The following is an 11,676-nucleotide window of genomic DNA, read 5'->3' as shown; positions in this document are numbered from 1 at the left end:
AGCGGAGGCGGGGTTGAACGTTTAGCGCGCTAAAAATCTTCCCATCACCCTCAATAGAATGGTTGCGATCTCTGGATTGACAAATTGATAATTGAATTGAAGTCGTTGTGGTCTAAAGGATAAGACGTTCGGTCTTCGATCAATAATAGTACCGTTCGGTGCATTCGTATGTAGCGATGCATCGGTGCTCGAATCTCGCCGAAAGGTACCAATTTTTCCAATGAAATACGTCCCTACCTACTTAACAAAATATGTTCACGATTAACTTCACGGTGAAGAGACATCGTGTAATAAAAATCAAACCCGCAAAAATTATAATTTGCGTAATTACTGGTGGTAGACGTGTTGTGAGTCCGCACGGGTAGGTATCACCACCCTGCCTATTTCTGCCGTGAAGCAGTAATGCGTTTCGGTTTGAAGGGTGGGGCAGTTGTTTAAAGTGAGACCTTACAACTCATCATAGATAATACACATAAATTAGTTATAGATAAGTAGTAACTCAAGCACTCAACAAAAATGTTTAGGGGCGTCGGCCACTAGATGGCTTCGCTTCGATTACTTTCTCATTGCTCCTATAGATGGCAGTAAACTATTACCTATACTACATTTTATTTTTAATGAAGGATTTTGTAAATTGTCAGAAACCACAAATTGATAACATTTTATACAAATTGATAAAATTTTATCAATTTATCTTTAACAAGTAAAGACTTGTATGGTTTTTTTCTGTGTTTAGTTTTACAATAATTAAATGCCTGAACTTTAACAACATAAGCTTAGGGGCATCCGCTACAAGATGTCCATAGTTTCCATAAAAAAAATATATTTGTTTTAAACTATTTTTATCTCATTCCAATCACTTTATATCATAATCAATTTGTGACAAACGAATTCTGATTGATTCAACTTTAATCATTTCACAATTTTCATATTACAATCCTGAATTGGGTTTATTGAGCAATTGCAAATGAAGATTTGGTTTTCTGGATCCATTAAATAGATCAATAAAAAAAGCACGAAACAATAATATAAAACAATCAATGTATTCGAAATAAATTTAATACAGAATTAATAATAACTCAAAAACTATGTACCTACTTGTTAGTCTATATATATAAAAATGAATTGATGTTCGTTAGTCTCGCTAAAACTCGAGAACGGCTGGACGGAAGTCCAGAGAAGGTTTAAAAGGTAGTTAAATATGAAAATGCTCGGAATTAAATAGAAATTACAATTTTGTTTTTCCTTTGATGTGTCTCCCGTCGGACGGATTCCTTTTGTTTGTTATAAGTCTATTTTATACAATCGTTTTTTTTTTATTGCTTAGATGTATGGACGAGCTCACAGCCCACCTGGTGTTAAGTGGTTACTGGAGCCCATAGACATCTACAACGTAAATGCGCCACCCACCTCGAGATATAAGTTCTAAGGTCTCAGTATAGTTACAACGGCTACCCCACCCTTCGAACCGAAACGCATTACTGCTTCACGGCGGAAATAGGCGGGGTGGTGGTACCTACCCGTGCGGACTCACAAGAGGTCCTACCACCAGTGATTACGCAAATTATAATTTTGCGGGTTTGGTTTTTATTACACGATGTTATTCCTTCACCGTGGAAGTCAATCGTGAACATATTTTGTTAAGTAGGTAGGGGACGTATTTCATTGGAAAAATTGGTACCTTCCGGCGAGATTCGAGCACCGATGCATCGCTTCAACACGAATGCACCGGACGTCTTATCCTTTAGGCCACGACGACTTTTTTTTATTTTTTTTAGTTTTTTAGTTTAGTTTAGGACTTTTATTTATCGATTGAAGCACTACGAAGTCTGCCGGGTCAGTTAGTTCTTAATAAAATTCAAATTTAGAACGGACACGAGATGCACCAGCTTTCGAATAAATAAATAAAAGTCTAAATTAGTTCACATAGCAAAACAGTCAGTGGAAAAAACAGTCGAATTGAAAACCTATTTTTTTTTTATTGCTTATATGGGTGAACGACCTGGTGTAAACCTGGTGAACCCATAGACATCTACAACGTAAATGCTGCCACCTACTTTGAGATATGAGTTCTGAGGTCTCAGTATAGTTACAACGGCTACCCCATCCTTCAAACTGAAACGCATTATTGCTTCACGGTAGAAATAGGCAGTTTCCTGTTTTACAGGCGAGCAATTTTCGTGATTGTTCGGGACTTTAATAGTTTTTGTTCAGGATAATAAATACTCTTTGTCTCCTTATTGACGTCGCAACGCCCGACACTATAACAAAGTTCATCCATACTAACTGAAACAGTTGCGTTCATCTACAGTGATCCAATGATCCAATGATCTTGTCAGGTACCATCTGGCTCTGGAATGAACCTTCCCTTCACGGCGTTTCCTGCGCTCTATGTCATGTTCTTCTTCAAATGAAGTCCTCGGCAGTAGTTAATTAGCGACTTGGCTGTGGTCCTGCCATTACTGTAGCCTATGAGAGACCGTGACAACTCAGATAGTAAGGTAGGTCGTATCCGTATTGCCTACAAAGGCAATTAAAAAAGTTCATGGAAGATAAAGGGTTTTTTTTGAAAAGCCCTATATCTTTCATAAGCTTCGCGGACGCTTGAACTTTGACAGCTCATAGCGGCCATCTTGGTAAAGCGATAGCTGTCAAATTTGGCATGAACACATATTTAGTCGTAACATTTTACCAACATGCTACATGCTTGTCCGGCGGTATTATCGGCCCTTATTTCTTCGAAGATGTGCAACAAGCTGCGCTCACTGTGAATGGCGACCGATATCGGAGGACGATAACAAACTTTTTGTGGCTTAGGATATATGGCCTGGATCTCACAAACATGTGTTTCCAACAGGACGGCGTCACTTGTCATTCAGCACGAGAAACATTCCATTTATTGGGTGAGAAATTCGAAGGTGTGTGCGATTGCGTGACTTAACACCGCTCGAGTTGGAGCTACGTGAAATCTTAGGTTATATATAATCTTACTTTATGGTGAAATCTCTAGTCTATGCAGACAAACCACAGTCTATTGCCGCCTGAAGGCCAACAGCTCTTCGTGAAATAGGGCCCCTTTAATGCGAAGGTGAATATCATACAAAATTGGTCCACCAGGATACACCACCTACAGCGGAGTCGCGACGGCCATTTGGCTGAAATTGTATTCCATACAGGTATCTGTCATCGAATACGCTTTAAAATAAAAATAAAATTGTAGCAATATCACTTAAACTTAGTTTTTGCCAGATTTCTTCAGTTCTAGTAAATGTATAAAAGAAAATTAAAGATAGCACACTAGAAGCAGTTTATGCCAAATTTATGATATATGGTAGCGGAGTTAGAAAAGGAGGAATATTGTTGTTTGTACTTAAAACAGTCCGCATTTATCTTTACTGGTCATTGTTCGTAAAATAAATGCTTCCCAAGAAATGCTTGAAATAAAAACTCTACCTTGATTCCACTAAAACTAAAATCTTAACTAAAGTCTTTTTACCCAAATTTTTACATGCGTATGTAATGTAATTTGCACTTTTGTGAATTTTAAATTTAAGTATGCTAAGCAAGAAATAAAACGTTGCAATTTGACAGCCGGATATGTCAAAACTAGTTTAGCTCTTTCAATTTCTAGAATGATACGGAAAATTCGAAATGTTACCACAGTTAGTACTTTGCGTAAAATATTACAATTTTCGTAAACCGTGTGTAGAAAAAAAAACACACTTTAAACATGAATTTTATGCAATTTTTACTATTACAAAATGAAATAAAATGAAATAATTAAGAGCAGGTTTTAACTGTTAACGGCTTCAAAACAAGTACCGGTGCATACAAGTAAATATCATCTGTTGGATTTTATTTGTCATTCATTATTCATTGTAAAGAATTATTTTTTTATACTTTTTAACTCATCAAGTCATCGAGCATGTGGCTCATCTCACTGACTGACTTTAGAAACTGAATACTGTCACCCATAGATACCGACATTGAATATTATAATTTCTTTAAGTTGCATTCTAGGTTCCTGTTCTATTTTTAAATAATAAAACCAACAAATCAATAACAGCTGAGCTTCATTTGCTGGTTTTTATATAAAGATTTGTTTTTTCCTTTTTTTTTAAATCAAACAAGAAGGTTTTGAGTTTATTCGAAATTATTTGGGAATTTAGATTTATTTACATGGCAGCATTATCTACAGTTTAACGTCAGTTCAGGTCAGTCAGTCTGTCTGTATTATTTAATTCAGTTACGGCACGTTTTGAAGGCTGCGAGATTTTTCTCGAAAACAGCAATATTTCGCTACAGTAAGACTTGTGGTCTTTTGAAAGCGTGATTACTTGTTGTGCCTTTTGATGATATTTGCAAGTTACAATCATCTACAACAGTAGTTTTATTCACGTTTCAAGTTGAACTTGAAATTTGCGTAAGGTGTCCTTATTTCTGTTCTAATAATCGAACACAGCTTAGTAAACCATGGCCAAGTGGGGCGAAGGTGACCCACGATGGATTGTGGAAGAGCGCCCGGACGCAACAAATGTGAACAACTGGCACTGGACGGAGAAAAACGCCGGCCCGTGGTCGAAAGATCGATTGAAAGAACTTTTCAGTGATTTGAAAATAGCTCAAAACGGCATTGTCTGTAGTATTACTGAAGTAGAAAAAGTTGACGGCGAAGCATCAGCGAACAATAGAAAAGGAAAATTAATATTCTTCTATGAATGGGACATAAAGTTGAAATGGGAAGGTGTGTTGGCTGGAGGTAGTGAAAAAATCAAGGGAGAGATTCACATCCCGAACTTATCCGAAGAAAATGACGTCAGTGAAGTGGACGTAAGTGTTCTATATGAAAATATTCAACAGCTTTTTAAAACAGATATTATATTTAATTTATGAAAGTCTAAACAGACCAAGATACAAGTGAGGTTATGTCACTTTTTAAAATAATTTCAAATTAAAACCCCAAAGTTCATTGTAAATGACATTGGTAAATTCTATTCATCTTCAAATTTATTATTTGTGGTTCTATCAAATCAACATGGTTAATGTGGTTTGATTATTTTAAATGCGTTTCATGAAGTTCAGCTTCAAGGTACATTATTAGATACTAACTACTGAAAATAAAAGAGCAAATTTAAGCATACTGTTAGAACGAGCATCTTTTACATCTGAGTGGGATACCTCAAGTCCAGTAGTTGTCCTCTTAAATATTACATTTTGATTATAAATCTGTCACTGGACATCATCATTACTGGTGGTAGGACCTCTTGTGAGTCCACGCGGATAGGTACTACCACCCTGCCTATTTCTGCCGTGAAGCTGTAATGCGTTTTGGTTTGAAAGGTGGGGCAGCCGTTGTATCTATACTGAGATCTTAGAACTTATATCTCAAGGTGGTTGGTGCATTTACGTTGTAGATACCTATGGGTTCCAGTAACCACTTAACACCAGGTGGGCTGTGAGCTCGTTCACCAATCTAAGCAATAAAAAAAAAGGTCTTCACCAAAATTATAAAGTATCAAAGGATTTAAACATTTTAGATTGAAATTTTAATGTACAAACAAATCTTTCAGATGACAGTTACAATTAAAAGTAACGGAGATGAAGCCCAGAGAGTGAAAGCATTTATGCATCATGTAGGGCGGGAAGAGATTCGAAAACAACTCCAAGAGTATATTCGAAGCCTAAAAGAAGAGTTCTCAAAAGGCCTCATTCTGCCAAAGAAAGGCGAATCTTCCGTTAAACCTGACAATGTATCAACAATCACAAGTGGATTTAATAAAAAAATCAATATGAACCCAATAATCTCACCGCAGACTAATAAAGTTGGCTGTAAACTGGATACAAAGACAATTGAACTATCAGAGAAATTTCAATGTCGAGGACAAGAGTTTTATGATGCTATGACTAGAATAGAGATGGTGACTGCCTTCACTCAGGTTTGTTTGTGAAATATGCTAGTTTTTATGTTAAATTGACACAAAATTTAGAAAATCATTAACATAAGTTGACATGTGACCATACCAAACTTACTCATGTTTATTGATGTACAGTGTAATATAACACTGTTATTAATTTATAATATAACAAAATATTCTTCCAAAATTACCAGCCTAAATTAAAATTTAGTGTATATATGAAACTGTTAAACAGAAATGTAAATTTTCTTTGATAAATTATTAAGAAAGCTATCCAAAATTTTCAGGGTCATGTAAAGCTAGATCCCGAGAAAGGTGGAAAATTTGCCTTATTTGGTGGTAATGTTACTGGAGAATTTAAAGAACTTGTCCCAGGAAAGAGAATCGTTCAATATTGGAGATATAAGCAATGGCCTGAACAACACTACTCAGAAGTGACATTTAATATTGAAGAGAAGGTAATATTTAATTCTATTATTGAATAACACTGCCAATGCTAATGCAATGTTAAGTGTATTTAGTTCTTAATAATACATAACAACTTAAAGTGGCCAGCAACACTAAACTTGAAACATGATGTTGAAAATCTCAATTAAAATGTAAAGTGGCTGCCCAACTAATTCAACGGGCATATAATTTCTTTGCAACAGAGGATGCTACTTCTGTGGTGCAATGTCATATCATTCTTTCAGTGCTATGACATGATGATCCTCAAATGAGATAAATAGAGTACTTTAACTTGATTGTGCTGGTACTATTGTTGTGTTCAAATCACCACTCACAGTCACTTAGTTAATATTTATTATTCTTTTGTCAGGATGACCACACTCTAGTCCGACTCAAACAAGACCTTGTGCCTGTCGCTGAGGTTGAGAAGACCCGTGACAACTGGCAACGATACTACTTTGACAGTATTAAGCGTGCTTTCGGATTTGGAGCGTTCCTGTGATCCATGCACACTCGTAGGGAAATTAGGTGAGTTTTAATTTTAATAAGAGGTAATTGTTCAAATTTCATGGATGCATAAATTGAACTTTCGAATATGATTTACTATGAATATAAACTGAGATACTAGCCTTTGGAAAAGAAAAACGGGATAAAACTTGTCTAAAATAAATAAGTTATTTTTTTGTTATTGATTAATTGGGTGGATGATCTTACGGCCCACCTGGTGTTAAGTGGTTATTGGAGCCTATAGAGATCTACAACACATATGCCATCACCCACCTTTAGACATGAGTTCTAAGGTCAGTTTTTACAGTACAACTGTTGCCTCACCCTTCAAACAGACACATGTTACTGTTTCATGAAATAGGCAGAGTGCGACCTACCCGTGTGAACTTACAGGATCATGAACAGTTGTTAAATTCATATTTCATTAAATAAATTGTTACTTGCCTATAGGATTCAAACACTGGCAGTCACATCGTTTGATAAGAATGTACCGGATGTTTTATTCTTTAGGCCACAATGACTAACTATTTTCAATGATTCTGATTTATCTCACTCGAATTTTTTTGATCATAATTAAAATTAGGTAGTTAACTCATCTCATGTCTATTGAATTGTCAAGATCAACTGAGCCTATAGCAATGAAATTAAACATGCGTATTGATGAACTAGTTATTATTTATTATTAACTAAGTTCTAATTAAACGCATGAAATTAAAATCTTTACCCTATCTGGCTTTCATATCTGGCATGGTTAGATTTTTATTAGTCCCAAAAGTATGCAGAACACAACGGTCCAGTGTCGAAAATATGTATTTGAAAAAATTTAATGCTTTATGTATATTGATTTTCAGATTTAATTTTAATGAAAACTCGAACAATGCTGCTTCGGAACATGGATATTTCACTTCAATTGCAATGTGCCGGTTTTTATTTTGCACTTTCTGTGACGCGTCTGTGATTTTATAAGGAATATCTGTGTATCATGGACATTGTGAATTTCAAAATAGCAATATGGACACGAATACGATTTGTTGTTAGTACACTGTAATTGTAGATTTGAAATTTAATGAATTGGAATATAGTGGAAGAAAGCTTCTCAGGATTTTTTTTTTATGTAAGTCTTCATAGAAATGTAATAATGCAAGTGCTTAAGCTAAGTGTCTTTTAAAGTCATGCCTTTGTCATGTACAAAAAAAAACCATAAAACATCTAAAACTATTGCTTGTTGTATTACTAATACATTAATAAATATAGGTTGTAATAAATTAGTAAATTAGTAAAAAGAAGAATTCTATGCGAGCGATATACCACAAAAAAAGTTGATAATGTATTGATGAAGTTGTAATGAATTTGTAATACAAATTTCTACAAAAAATCTATGTAAACGGTAAAATTCTAAAGAAACTAGCAATAAAAAGTTATTTTATTTTAATGGTAATGCATTGAAGTGATGCAGAGAAATATGTATATGTGTAAAAATTTGTATTTATGATACAGTTTTGAAGTGTCATATGTTTTATGGCCGTTGGTGACTCGTCTTTTTATCCAATCATAGTTATTCGATAATACAGCAAAATGGCGGGTATATTAACGAGACTTAAATGTACTATTTGAGAGAACACGTACCACGTGTAATAAATAATACACGTATAATATAAAAATCGATGGCTACAAATATGGCGGGCCATCACTTTGGAACGGCAAGACCGGTTTGGCAGATTTCTTAAATTCGTTTTCCTTCCATAGTATATATAATAAAAAAAGATTTTTGGAAACCCATGAGATAATAGGAAGTGACTATATAAAAATATATATTAAATAAAAATAATCGAGCGTATAATATTTGAGAGTTATTATGAAACATTTATTACTGTCTTCAGCTCGAAGGCAATTACGTCATAATACATTCTTAAGTTCATGGAAGAAAAGAAGACCATATATACTCACTTTGTTATTGTAAACTACAAACGTGTGCTCATAAGTGCTCATGTTTGATAGAAATGTTAATGGAGATAGTAAATAATTTTAAAACTTTCCGTACGCCACTTTATTAACGCAACACAAAAGTCTATCTTTGAAATAATAAACAAAAGAAAAATAAGGTTCAAAATATTCAAATTTCTCGCGTGTGTTTTCGTCTAACGCTAATGACGTCAGAATTAACATTCATATTAAACATTGTAACTATACTGAGACCTTAGAACTCATATCTCAAGTTGGATGGCGGCAATTACATTGTAGATGTCTATGAGCTCCGGTAACCACTTAACACCGGGTGGGCTGTGAGCTCGTCCACCCATCTATGCAATAAAATGAAACAAGTGTTGTGATGTCATTTAAGTTAGACAACAGCTTGCAGTAATTATTATTCAATCGATTATTGGGTTAATCAATAATATATCTTTAAACAATACGTCGGAATTAAAAGATACCGTTAATTGTATGTATTTATTCCAAAATGATTCTCATATTGTCGTCTCATAGCATACAGTACCACCCAATTCAAATTAGCACCGTCTTTAGAGAGAGAAAATAATTCAATATGTTTTAAGTGTTTGTAACATTTATGTGATGCTTCCATAAATTCCTTAAACAAAATGTTATATTAGTTTTCCGTATTTTAAGTATTTGAAACGGCGGAAATAACATAATGACAATAAAAACATATGTTTTCTTAGCTATAATAGATATGTTGACTGTTTTTGGACGTATCACATGTAATTGACAAAATTCTTAGAAAATTAAAAATTTTTTTTCTGCTATTAAAAAAAATGCATATTGCGAGTATTTAATGTTTTTCTCATGTTTTTAGTCATTCACGTGTTTCATATTGTGTTTAAAAGGTTCCACATACAGGGTTTTGGAACATGGTAGGCAGCGGCTTGGCTCTGGCCCTGGCATTGCTGAAGTCCATGGGCGACGGTAACCACTCACCATCAGGTGGGTTGTATGCTCGTGTGCCTACACGGCCAATATAACAAAAAAACAAATGTCGAAAATGAAAAGCTCATGGTAATACATAATTTTATATATATTATATTGTATGATCAATAAAAATCAGCTGAAGCTAGAGGACAATGACCTCGAGTGAACGCGGTCGCATCTATCAGCTGCTTTTGTGATCTATTACTACCTTCTTCGCACTCTGTATACACAATTTTGGTTTTATTTGGTATATTATTTACATGTTATAATGTACTGTGACAACTGGGTATAAGATTAAAAGTGTTTTGATTCAATTGAACAAAATAATGTTGCAATATTTTGAACTCTTAACATAAAAATCGTTTAGTAAATTCCCAATACACATTGTCCATTTTTATATCATTGCAGTACCAAACTATTTAATGTTATTATAAATCTTATATATGCTCTGCAATTAAATTCTTGTTGATAGATAGTTGGGAGTCTGAAAATAAATATTTTTACAGATTACAAATATATTGAATCAAAATTCTATTCGATTTTTAAATGACACTGTACGGTGTTGCTGTATTTCGCACTCGCTTTCTTCTATAGGTAGCCAATTTATTTATGGAATCTTCTTTAATAAATTGTGTTAGGTAATAAAATGTGACGTTTTATTTCTTTGTCCATAATTATTGTTAATAAGTAGTAAATACTAATAAAATAGATATAATTATTCTCATTCGACTGTTTTGGTTCAGAGAATTTTAGAAATTTAGATTTGTTTAATTTTTAATTGGCATTAAAGGTAATCCAGCATACAGCCAATTTGATGGTGAGTGGTCACTATAATTCATGAATATCAGAAATGCTAGGAGTATAGTCTGTAACCTATCGATAGTCTACTGGTGAAGAATTTTGACGCAACTGAGCACAATGATTAAGAGTCTCAAATAGATCTAACTAATTCGATAATTGAACAATTCGACGATGCAGTAATAGTATCACTGATTGCTGCTCCTACGTTCATGGATTCGATACAAATATCGGGCAAACTTTCGTGTGGTGAACAGATTTGTTTGCTTATTGTCAGCGTGTTTACTTAAGTAGGTATAAATCTCTGGTTCCTATAGTACAGGTAATTCTTCTTTTGGGGTCGGATGTTTATAATGACAATAATGATTACCTTTATAATAATAATGATTATAAGTAATGTTATTTTGCCTTGATAATGTGGTTATAGTCCGCTCACAGCCATAAACAATAAATAGCTTAAGCACGAGAACAAATACATATGGTATACAATGGTAGGTAGCGGCTTAGCTCTGCCTCTGGCATTGCTTAAGTCCATGGGCGACAGTAACCACCTCCATCAGTTGGGCCGTATTCTCGTCTGCCTACAAAGGCAATAAAAAAAACATAAAAAAAAAATTACTTGCGTGTGGGATATGAACAACGGCTCGATAAGAACATGCCGGGCATCTTATCCTTTAGAGATTGACCTACTATTATTAAATGATTGAGAAATGCCAATACGAGTGTTAATCAATACTCATTCCAACTACTTTATAATGCGTGAGGAGTCGCTGAATTCTCGCCGGGTTTTCTTAGCAGGTTGTGGATACATTCGCGAACCAGGGCCCTTGAGTTGTTAGTTCGTAGGCGCTCAGGCAGATGTTACCAAAGCCCACCCCTCCTGGCTGAGCCCGTACTAACCCAACTGTCTTGGTGAAGCTGGTAGGACATCTGGGCGACCCGTGATCGCTCCTCACCAAAAAATCTGTGGTTAGGAGGACTTCGTTAAATGACTATTTAATTGTCTATATGGTTTGTTCAGAACATGATTCACAATTGTATATTGACTCACAACGGTGTATTCACAACTTGCATGATAGAATAT

The 11,676-nt window shown here is 34.7% G+C and overlaps 1 protein-coding gene across 1 annotated transcript; it reads left to right on the top strand.

Annotated features, from left to right (window-relative positions):
* The first annotated feature begins 4,173 nt into the window (after positions 1 to 4,173).
* Positions 4,174 to 10,441, top strand: Ahsa1 (activator of 90 kDa heat shock protein ATPase homolog 1). The gene is made up of 5 exons (XM_089737534.1): positions 4,174 to 4,830; positions 5,571 to 5,936; positions 6,203 to 6,373; positions 6,733 to 6,890; positions 7,721 to 10,441. Exons 1-4 carry the CDS (start codon positions 4,474 to 4,476, stop codon positions 6,862 to 6,864), a joined length of 1,026 nt encoding a protein of 341 aa, XP_089593660.1. The 5' UTR covers positions 4,174 to 4,473; the 3' UTR covers positions 6,865 to 6,890; positions 7,721 to 10,441.
* Positions 10,442 to 11,676: the final 1,235 nt, after the last annotated feature.

The sequence above is a fragment of the Bombyx mandarina genome, chromosome 23 (genome assembly GCF_030267445.1).
Source record: "Bombyx mandarina strain Sakado chromosome 23, ASM3026744v2".
Classification (NCBI taxonomy): Eukaryota; Metazoa; Arthropoda; class Insecta; order Lepidoptera; family Bombycidae; genus Bombyx; species Bombyx mandarina.
The sequence above is the reverse complement of the archived record's forward strand: the minus strand, read 5'-3'. Positions and strand labels throughout refer to the sequence as shown.

Bases quoted from the DNA above. Each gene is read 5' to 3' on its own strand.
- Ahsa1 (XM_089737534.1), top strand. From the start codon at position 4,474: ATGGCCAAGTGGGGCGAAGGTGACCCACGATGGATTGTGGAAGAGCGC. The intron at 5,937-6,202 runs GTTTGTTTGTGA...CAAAATTTTCAG, and splicing joins TGGTGACTGCCTTCACTCAG to GGTCATGTAAAGCTAGATCC. The intron at 6,374-6,732 runs GTAATATTTAAT...TTCTTTTGTCAG, and splicing joins CATTTAATATTGAAGAGAAG to GATGACCACACTCTAGTCCG.